Source organism: Teleopsis dalmanni, chromosome 2, assembly GCF_002237135.1.
Source record: "Teleopsis dalmanni isolate 2A chromosome 2, ASM223713v2, whole genome shotgun sequence".
Classification (NCBI taxonomy): domain Eukaryota; kingdom Metazoa; phylum Arthropoda; class Insecta; order Diptera; family Diopsidae; genus Teleopsis; species Teleopsis dalmanni.
The window spans coordinates 142,251,628-142,263,348 of NC_051847.1; the positions used below are offsets into that span (position 1 = coordinate 142,251,628).

At 30.5% G+C, this 11,721-nt stretch overlaps 2 protein-coding genes across 2 annotated transcripts; one reads left to right on the plus strand and one right to left on the minus strand.

Annotated features, from left to right (window-relative positions):
• Positions 1–2,017: 2,017 nt before the first annotated feature.
• LOC119677358 (transcription factor Ouib-like) lies at positions 2,018–3,643 on the minus strand. The gene is made up of 5 exons (XM_038088665.1): positions 3,397–3,643; positions 2,765–3,339; positions 2,568–2,702; positions 2,394–2,504; positions 2,018–2,323 (listed from the first exon to the last, which is right to left on the minus strand). The coding sequence occupies exons 1-5, from the start codon at positions 3,544–3,546 to the stop codon at positions 2,119–2,121; spliced, it is 1,176 nt and encodes a 391-aa protein (XP_037944593.1). The 5' UTR covers positions 3,547–3,643; the 3' UTR covers positions 2,018–2,118.
• Positions 3,644–5,052: 1,409 nt separating this feature from the next.
• Positions 5,053–10,761, plus strand: LOC119677355 (zinc finger protein 91-like). Its single transcript, XM_038088662.1, has 6 exons — positions 5,053–5,273; positions 5,341–5,661; positions 8,880–9,286; positions 9,342–9,476; positions 9,557–9,667; positions 9,724–10,761. The coding sequence occupies exons 1-6, from the start codon at positions 5,151–5,153 to the stop codon at positions 9,827–9,829; spliced, it is 1,203 nt and encodes a 400-aa protein (XP_037944590.1). The 5' UTR covers positions 5,053–5,150; the 3' UTR covers positions 9,830–10,761.
• The last annotated feature ends 960 nt before the right edge of the window (positions 10,762–11,721 follow it).

Genomic DNA, 11,721 nt, shown 5'->3' on the forward strand with positions numbered 1-11,721 from the left:
AAAATTCATGAGAAATTTTATTTTATGTTTGAAATTAAAACATTATTTCATAAATCAATTTTTAAGCTAAAAAATTGTTAGTAATTAATCCCAAAGCCAAAAAAATTATCTCATATTTGCAAAGGTTGATGATGGATATATGTATGTAGAAAATGATGTGGAAGTAAGTAATGGTGTGAAGGGGCGATTTAAAGCTAACCCGAAGAAAAGTAAATGAATCTTGTCACCTCGCTGGAAAACAGCAATAGATGTGAAGTGCCATATGGCGACGTTAAAAATTATATATATATTTACATATAAGAATCCACGGGTTAGAATACCATTAGGTAAATGAAGTGTAAACGATGAGGTGTATGTGTGAGAAGAAGATTGGATTGCAGATAGGTGAGACTATACCAGCAGGTACGTTTGTTTATGACTTTATTACTATAGATATAGACACCAATATTGTGCTCAAATTGGTATGTGCTATGTTAAACATATGTGCGAGAGAATCAGGTGTAGAGCAGTAGTTGGGACCCAGACATCGATTGGAGCGATTTATTCATTATAAGTAACTATTTAGCATGTGCTAATAATTTGACTTTTATTTAACCAGCACAAATTCTTAATGCGTTTGAAACTCTTGTTTCTTCCAAAGAGATATAATGCGAACCTTGCTGCAATGTCAACTTAGCCTTAATATGGAGAGCATTTAATAGCAATGCCTTTATATTACTTCAATCACAAAATCTGTATATTTGTGTGACGTTGAAAATTACCGACAGATGCAAAAAAGAAGAAAGGTTCTACGTTTGGATGTGCCTCTATGCAGTATGCGAGGACATATTGCTTTAATAGTGGTTGATTATGCTCTTTGATCAGGAGCATTTTGGACTCAGTATGAATATTATGTAATAAATAATAATAAATACTAATTATATTAATAAGTATAAATAGTAGGTATAAATAGTAAAAACTGCTTAAAAATGAATAACTGAATATATACCAATTCCATTAGAAGCTATGTTCACATACCACATAGTACGTGCATAAATGTTATAACAATTTTTGATGCCAGTAATGGATAATTAAATATGTTTCCTTAAACAGACAATTATTTTTCACCAAGAAAACTTACAAAGAGAAACATCCTCCCTTCCCACCTTTTCTCTCTATCCTTACCCCAAACACCACCCATCCACATCTCAATCCATGTATTCGTTTTGTAACCCTTGCTTGTTATGTGCATTTTAGATCCCAGTGGCCTACAACAACAACAACAACAACAGCAAAGCGAAACAAGGAACACATAATGTATATACTCATACATAATTGAATACCAAAAGTGCTATAAAAAGAATAGATGACACTCTATGATACTGACCCAATTCCTTCGTCCATGCTGCAATGGTTGATTTCTTTTTCGTGTCTAACGTCGAGGTCTATTACAACGTAGTTAACATCAGTGAGGTCAAATACAAACAACGTTTAACAACTCTCATGCAGAATTAAAGTCCTCTTCGAAATCATGGTTGCATATCAACAAAATTCTCTATAGATATTTCTCGATGTCTACTAGAAGGCGATAAAGATGCTTTCCAATCCTAATTGAGGTCAAAATATAGCCTCTTGTTAAAGATATTTGTCACGTAAAATTATTTTCGTGTTAGTTGGTTGCAGTGCCCATTAGATAACTTTCATGTATCTCAATTAGCGATTTTTCGCCGTTTTGCAACCACATTCCTCGCAAGAACCCTAGTATAGAAGAGTAGAGACTAAATCCATCCCACCAAATTTAGGTAATGATAAAATCCATCCCATCGATGAACAGTCTGATAAAGTATCAAAGAAGTATTTTCCTAAGCAGCTATATCTTCTGGACGCCAAATCAGGGCATTCACAGAGAAATGTATTATGGTTTCTTTTTCCTGCGAGTTTCCACAACTTCTGCAGTGAGGAGCTTCGTATATTTTGCTCAAAAATATTAACAATATACTAAAGCTTAGATATTACATGTTAAATAAACAAATGCATGTGTAAAAAACATATACGACTACATGTATTAAGAAATTATTATAGTTTTAAAAACAATTTCTGTATATATAATGTGTTTCTCTCACTTATAGAAAATATTTCTTAGTTATTCTCTTCTCCGATAGAACTGGAACGTTTAGGAATTGGTCTGAAATAATAATCGTCTTGCACACCCTTATCTAAGTCCTCTTCTCTTTTAATTTGCTTTAATAGTACACTTGATCTGGGATCATTTTGATGAAGTAAAGTCTCCAGATGTGCACGTAAGTGATGAGCGCGTGCAAATCTTTTGTTGCATATTCCACAACTGTAAAAGATATGATATTTATATGAATTAATATAAATGTTTTTTTTTTCGTTTCAATTAAGTTACTTACGTAAAAGGTTTTTCTCCCGTATGCGTTAACATATGCACTTTTAATACACTGGAATACGTAAAACTTTTTCCGCATGTTTCACATGTGTAGGGACGTTCATTCCGGTGAATTCTAAAATACATCAAAGTCATTAAATAAGCTAATATTCATTATTTATAGCATTAGCAGGTTTACCGTTCATGCTTTATCATTGTTGAACGATCTGCAAACGAACGTTGACAGTACTGACACTTGTAAGGCCGTGCTCCAGTGTGCTTTTGTATGTGACGTGTAAGTTGGAAGTTTAAGTGAAAGGATTGATGACAAATTCTACAATTCAAATATATTTTGTTTAAATTTTGTTCAAAAAATAAATACTATTTTTTACATACTCGCATTCAAACGGTCGTTCGTTGCGATGACGTCGCATATGTGCATCGAAAGCATATTTGCGTGGATATGAATTTCCGCATATATCACAAATATGTGCTGTTTTTTCCTTAATCATTTGCGGTTTTAGCTGTTTTTGTGGCTTCACACGTATCACTGCGGCACCATCTGACGATATATCTAATGTTTTTGCAGGAGTTGGTGATGTGTTGGGTGTTGATATCATTGCGGAATCTGCACCATGTTCTTCCACTATTATGTTATTTTCAAAAGCCTCCTCGTTAAGCCACATTTCGTTTATGTCATCAACTTCCTCATAAGCAATTGGTGAAGCTACGTTATCTATTATTTGACAATCTTGCACTAGGACTTCCTTTTCTCGTATAAATTCTTCAGGTGCATACTCCATAAGATATTCCACTCCATCCTCATCACATTCCAGTTTTGTACCTTCGCAAGCAAATTCACGCAAATATTCGTCAGAATCTTTGCATATTATTTGAAATTTCATCGCTATATCTAAAAAAATATTGCACTGTTTACAGATATGTGAAGGCAGCCCAGGTTCTTTTATTATCTACAGAAGAAATTATTTATAATAACTATGATATATGTTTACTCCACGTATGTTTACCTTGATTCCACCATATTTCTCAATTCTTTGATAGACGCAGAGGGCAGAGTTGTCGTTTCTTTCATAAATTGATATCATAGCATCTTCACTGGTTTGCAAGCAAATACGACATACCATTAGCTCCTCATATTCTAATTTAATTCCATTCATTTTGGTTTTAATTTTATAAAAATAAATATTTTATTTAAATTGAGCTACAATCTTAAGCGTCGCTCTTAGTTCTATTGTGACATATGACGTATGAACGTTTGACAGTTTGACAGTTGTTATGTTGGTGTAGTGAATTAAAACTGTAAATGATTACAGTACGTAATGATTATTTAATTAATCTTACGTTAATTTATAGAAATTATATTCTAATACCTCTATATATTTATTATTATATGATTAAATAGAATAATTTTAGACGGATTCGAATAGCAAAGAAAAGACAGGGATAAATTTATTTAATTTATTGAAATTTCGCTGACCATACAACGCTATGTCGAATATTGTCAAGTACTGAACATCAGTGGTCTTAGGAAATATATTCAAATTTTTTAATTAGTTTATAATCCGCATGTAATTTTTTTGGACTCTGCATATATATAATATATATATATATATAATGTCAGCTTTTCAACCAATAATGATCTCTTTTGATCTGGATTATTTTGTGTAGAAACGGTACGTATCACAAATTAAAGTACTTGGCAACGCATCATCTTTGTCAGCTGTTTTTTTGTGTACAAATGTGTTGCTTGCGATTCCATGTTCTTATTTTTGATTATTTTTTAATCTTACTGTGCCTTAACACATGAAATAATCGTATTGTCAATTACTTTTCTCATTAATTGTTTCATTTTTATTTTGCACATATATTCCAAACTGTATCAGAATGTAAACAGTTAATAATGATAAGTTCATTGATAGCTTTGAATTTTGACAAAGAAACCAGTACATAAAGCACATTTTCAGACCCAGTTGATTGCGTTTCGTAAATATATTTTTTTTCTAGGTGAGATGGCGATTAAGATGAACACCCAGATACTTCGCGTGTTCGGATTGTGATAGCACGTTATCATCAGCAAACGTTGTTTCATAGGAATTTTTTTTATTTAATTCAAATTCAATATGTATTCTGTTACATAACATTGTGACATTTTACAATTTTTTGATAAATACTATTTAAGTCATGATAATATAAATTTAGGTAATTCTCCTTGTGGAGCACAACTCTTCTTTTTAAATTAAGATTTTATTATAATATAAATCAATAAAAACGCTTCACGACGTTTTCCTTTTCAATTTCATAAAAATCTTTGAGGTAGACATCAAGAGTGCAAGAGTGTTGGGATGAATTTGTATTCGTTCATGGTATTTTCGAGGTATCTTTTTTACTTCGTCTTTTAACGGGATTATCTTGAAGCCCCAATGAATTTGAATGTTAGTTACATACCATGGAGGGTTTACTATTTCTTGTAGAGTTTTAGACTGAAATCTTTGAAGAATTTCAATGTTGGCTGTTGAGATTGTTCCCCATAGTTGAATGCCGTGAAGGAATTTATTTTATTAAATGTGTGATTTATTGTTTCATACAATATATTTATTTTGTATGAAAAACACAACTCTGTTACCGAAAACTCTCCACGAAATGTCATTGGAAATGCCAACCAGCTTTATTTATTGACATCTGTCAAGTCAGCGTTTTCGGATATCAAAATAATATTTCTAAAAAATTATTGCCAATCATTTGAAGTATAATTTTAAATGCAATGGAAAAATGGATAATTTGTCGTATATGTTTAAAACCTTCTGCAAATATGACAGAAATATTTCGAAAGAATAACAATGAAGAAAATATAGTTGAGGACATAAAGGAATGTGGTGGAATAGTGGTATGAAGAAACGTATAATATATAAAACATTACGAAAACAGTTTTCTTTACTATATTTAATTTCTAGTTAAATAACGAAGATGATCTACCAAAGAAAATTTGCAGCAAATGCTTAAAATTGTTAAAAATATCACAAAAATTTCGGAAGCTATGCCAAATATCGGAACAAAAGTTGGGTGTACAACAGCAGGAACTACAAAATATAACAGATATAAAAAATGTAAGCAGTAAACCGAATGAGGCGGAAAGTGAGGATGAGCCTATTATTGTATCTGCAAAAATAAAAGAGGAACCTAATGCAGATGACACGGTCAAGGAAACATATGAGATCATAGTATCTGATTATGTGACCGAAATGTATGTGGGAGAGACGGATGTTGGTTGTGAGGTAAATGTAAACTGTAATTGTGTGTTGTGGTCAGGGTTTGAATTGCTTGCTGAAAATTAGCAAAAGCAACCATATTTTGACTAATGCATAAATATTAACCAGTCGATTTTTGTCAAACGACTAATTGCTAACGCATTGCATATGAAAATGAAATAAAAATATGCATTAGCAACAGCAAAAAACGTAAACTGGTTTCATTTTGATTGCTTGCTAATAGTCAATTTTACATTTTTGACTATTATGCATTTGGAATATATGCAACTTGCTTGCTTATGCGTTAGTTGCTTGTGTTTTGCTATTAGCAAATGTGTATGGATTTCTTTTTTTGTTTTTGTTTTAAGGGAATGTGTACGCATTATTTCTTTGTCAATTATGATGTGTGCGTACAATTTGTATGCAATTAATATAATTTTATTTGTAATTAGATTATGCCTAAACTTATGTTTATTTTAATTATTAAATTTATGATATATATGATATATATATATATATATAGATAGATATATATATATATATATTAATTATTAACTATTAATTCATATATAAATAAATATATATATATATATAATATATATAAATAATTTTGTATTAAAATTAAAATATAACTTAATATTTAAAACAGTTTAAAAAGTGAAATTTTTTATTTTATTTAAAAAACGTTTTTATAAATTAATGTGTTTAATAAACGACCTACGCCCGGTAAAAAACATAAAAACTTTGTTATCAATTATGATTAAAAATTTTAATTTGATGTTATTATTCTTCTAAATTTAACTCCCATTCAGGAGGTTGAAACAACGGCATATCATCAATAGCATGGTCCAAAAATTGCGGATTTAGTTTAACCATGAGAATGTTTTCTAAAGTTTCATGATTAAGACGATTTCGTTGATCAGATAATATCAATTTTAGTGACGAAAAAGCATGCTCGATGGTAACCTTAACTGTAAATGACATTAATTTGATTATTCATATTATGCTAAACGAATATTTTACCTGAGTTGGTGGAATTGCAAAACATATATTCGCAAGCGCATGTAATTCTGGATCAGCAAACTGTCTTTCCTTCCAAAAGTCCAATACATTTATATCAACACGTTGAAAAGGTAACTTCAAAATTTCAATTTTGGTGTAGACGTCCATGTTGTTATTACTTTGAGCTTCGAAGTGGTTAGAAAGATAATCATTAAGGTACCTATCCTCATATTCGAGAGTATCTTCCATTTGTGTACAATTTGTGGCTGAATTCTTCTTATCAATCAGGAAACCTGAGTTCAGTGCTGTCAGTCTATTATATAGTCGTTTTAAAAACAGAACAGCTTCGTTTTTTTGCTCTACAGTCAATGTATGGCTAAAGCGTGGGTCCAAATACAAACATGCGTTTAAGCTTTTGTTTGTTAAAAGTTTTACAGTTCTCACTTCTATATTATGCAACAAATTCGTTCCAATTTTATTTACAAGAGAACTTTTATCATCAAAATCATTTACAATTTTTTTGGTTATAAGATTGCACTTCATCCACTGTGCAAAAAAATTTCCATAATGCAGATGTTCTTCTTGAAATTTTATGATTGTTCGTTGTAATGGTTCAAACACAGTAGAATAACTCTTCACAAACTCCCAAAATTCATCGCATAATTCAAAATTCTCATCTAAAGATTTATTTTGTACAGACTCTACGTTGTCCAAAACTTCCTTGGCTGCATAAACTTTTTCTACCATATTATATGTCGATCCCCACCGTGTAGGACAATCGAGTTGTGGTAGAGTCAACTTTTTTAGTTCAAAAATTTCACGATAGCCGTTAGAATTTTTTTGATGAACTTGACTAAGTTTCTGCAATTCATCAAATAAGTTCTAATGTTCAAGTCCTTAGTAGCATCCAGTGCACAGAGCTGAGCAGTGTGAGCAGCACAACGGCAAATTTGAATGTCGCCCAACTGAATGTCAATTGTATCTTCGAAAAGTTCGATATTTTTTAAATATACATCATTTGCTTCCTCAGCCTCGACTTCTTCGTACAGCTCGTTGGCGATGCTACAGTGCGATAAAATCTTTGTCGTTTTGATCATGTTTGCACCATTATCTGATGTAATTGATACAACTTGATTGAGATTTACATTGTATTTGCTTAATAAGTTCACAATTTCCGTCGACAAATTACGAGATGAACTTGATGCCACTCCTTTCAGTTCCACCATTCCTAAAATGGTTGATATAATTTCGTTGTTTTTTATAAATTGTGCACTAACAGCAAATATATTGCGAGATAATCTTGTGGCACTGTCAATTTTTAAGGAAATCAATCGTTGCTTGAGCTCTTTTTTAATATGTTCTTTAATATTGCCAGCAACTAATTTCAAGACACTTTTACAGTTATTGCTGTTCAATACAAATTTTTTATTAAATTTTTCTTCTAAGCCACGACGAATAGGGTCAATAATCTTTCTCATATTTTCCGATTTAAGGACATTAAATGGAATACTGTCCTCAGTTACTAAGCCAATATACAGCGAAATAACTCTTTTTTGCTCATTTCGATTTTAATTGTTTGTTTTCGGAATGATTTTTTCACAACTATTGCACTAGTACTTGAGCTGGAATCTTCATTTTCATTTATATTTAACTGGTGCATATTTTTTAAATGCGTTCTTAAATTAAATATTCTGTCCCTCTTCAACGAATGTTTGCAAATTTTACAAACTGCTAAATCGCTATCACTAATTATTTTAAAATGTTGAAATGTTAATTAATCTATATATGTATATCTATCTATATATATATATATATATATATCATATATATCAGAAATTTAATAATTAAAATAAACATAAGTTTAGGCATAATCTAATTACAAATAAAATTATATTAATTGCATACAAATTGTACGCACACATCATAATTGACAAAGAAATAATGCGTACACATTCCCTTAAAACAAAAACAAAAAAAGAAATCCATACACATTTGCTAATAGCAAAACACAAGCAACTAACGCATAAGCAAGCAAGTTGCATATATTCCAAATGCATAATAGTCAAAAATGTAAAATTGACTATTAGCAAGCAATCAAAATGAAACCAGTTTACGTTTTTTGCTGTTGCTAATGCATATTTTTATTTCATTTTCATATGCAATGCGTTAGCAATTATGCAAGCAATGCAATTAGCAACAGCAATTCAAACCCTGGTTGTGGTAATTTTTTTTTTTAATTTTAGTTGGATAATATGCCAAGTGAAGATGATGAATTTTTACAAGAAGAAACAAACTTCACCACAGAAGCATCATATTTAGCATCTAATAGCAATGACTATGAACCGTATGATGAGAGTCAAAGTAGTGATTATGGATTGGAACAAAATAGCGACATTATTAACAGAACTGTAAGCGAAACTGAATTGCAAATAACATCTGTACAAGTTATGCCCACTACGTTTAAGAAAAAAATAAGTAAAGAAAATAAATCGGAAACAGGAAGTACACAAAAGACACCAGCCAAACGCAAACAGGCACTGAAATCGTATCCAGCGCACATTTGTTGCCATTGTGGAAACATTTATAATGAGAAATCTAAATTGACAGCTCACATGAAATATCACAGAAAAGACAAACCACATGAATGCGAGTACGTTATTCATTGAAATTATTAATATAACATTCTAATTTCGTATTTTTTTTAGAATTTGTCACAAACGTTTTACTCACACACCACAATTGGCGCGCCATATGAACTCTCATACAGGCAATCGCCCTTTTAAATGCAAATATTGCAGTGCTGCTTTTACAGATCCCTCAACAAAAATTAAACATGAACGGTAGTAATTTATTAAATTATACAACATACGATTTACTGAAAATGTGTAAAAATTAATTTTATAATTCTTAATTTTTTCAGTATACACACTAATGAACGACCTTACAGTTGTACAATCTGCAATAAGAGCTTTGCCTACTCAAATGTCTTGAAAGTGCACATGATGATGCATAGTGGTGAAAAACCTTTCAGGTTGAAATAATTGACTATTATTTGGTTTTTTAATTAACAATTTCGTATAATTTTAGTTGCGAAACTTGTGGCAAAAAATTTGCTCAAGTTCATCACAAAAAAGCACATGAACGTACACACAAGAAGGGAATCCTTTTTATATGCCCCGATGATATGGATTGATGCAGATCATTGTGTAAGTTTTCTATGAACAGTCATCGCCTATGTATCAATTTCTATAAATTAGTTTATTTATTATTTTGCATGCTTCTAGCTCAGGTCACTTATTTATAGATAATAACAATGCCATACAAAACAAATCCCCATTAAAATTTTTAAATTTGATCGTACAATGGCGATTTAGTCTACAGCTAACCTCGAGTTAAAGAATTGTATTAATTTGCTCTCTAAACCCTGTTGCAGTCTATTTAATTTGAGTTATAGAAAATTCGAGTTATAGAAGTCGAGTTATGGAAGTTTCACTGTATATAAAATACAATGCCAACAAATACTTTGTCTTCAGAGAACACATGACATAACTTGAATATTTTAAATAAATTACGATTCAAAGTGTTATAAGCACTTCTCATTACACTAACTAATGTTCGTTTTTAGTTCCAAATTCAATTACAATCTGCTAGCGAAGAAACGCAAAAAATGCTGCTTATGCTTTTGCCGAATATTTTCTTTTGTTTTTTGTCTAGTAAAATTGCAAAAATTTTCTAGCATTATCACACAATTTACTATAGCTGCCTTCCTTCCTTTTTTTCTCGCAATTTTTCAGTTAAATTTCTGATAGCAGCTGTTCTATATAATGTGAGTGCATTTTTTAAAGTCCTCCTTCCGTAAGGAATCGAAAACTTTTAAAACAAATGTGGAGTGTGTTTAAACACTTTAGGTTCATTTCGTAAATTATCTTAAGCTTGTAGTGTGAACGGCATATTAGTATTACGAATTTTGGCTAAAAACGTTAGACATCTATACATAAGTTGTCCGTGCTTCTAGTGTGCAGAAATGAATGAGAAATATAGTTAAGTATAATTTCATAAGATATATGAATAATAAAAAAATTAGATTTGTGTGTCAAATAGAATAAAATACATAAATTTAATGAAAATTGCTAATTTGTTTTATTTTTAATTTCTTTTTGAAATAAAAATACGCTTTTTATAAACAAAAAAGTTTAAAAACACATATATGATATCTTCTATGTCTATACTATTGTACTGTCTTTAAATGTTCTTAATGTAATGAAATAATGATAGTGTGACTGTTTATAATTATTACTGTCTTTATAAGAATTAAAATTGACAAAAGATGCAGTATGTTTAATGATCTATATATAAATAATAAAGCATATATATTTTGAGTATCAATAACGTCGAATTTCGATGAAGGATTTCTAACCACCGTACCGAAAAACCATATTCTTCGACACTTCAATTATATAACAACAAAGATCTTAAAGGTCCTTCATCTAAAATACATCACTCATGTGCTGCAAAAACTGTTCTCATTAAATTAAGGTCTGGATATAACAACGTCTTAAAGAGTCACTCTTCACGCTTAAATAACTGCTGGCGATACAAATACGCACACTTCAACTTTATTGATTTACAGTTCCCTCTTATTAAATTAAAAAGATTGCTTTCTTTCTTCTACCATACCCCTGTTCACTCTTCTCATTCTATCAGAATCAAATTCAAAGTTGAGCATCCTTGCATGACTCTGCTTTCTAGGTCAATTTAAGTTACAACAACTAACTAGCCAGAAGTTAAAACTTTAATTCCTGTCTAGGAAATGCTGTTCGTTGCTAGCAAACAAATAATTGAGTATATATATAAGAAGTAATAATTTAGAACCCTGGACAATACTTTGGAACATTAAACCAAATCAAACTAAAATTTATATATGTTATAAAAAAAAATCATTTCCATACAAGTAAATACTCTCTAGTTTTATTCGAGATTTTTTTATAACACTCGAGATATATTTATAACACTCCAGATTTATTTATAACACTCGAGATTTATTTATAACACTAGATATTTTGCCAAACTAGCAACATTACAATG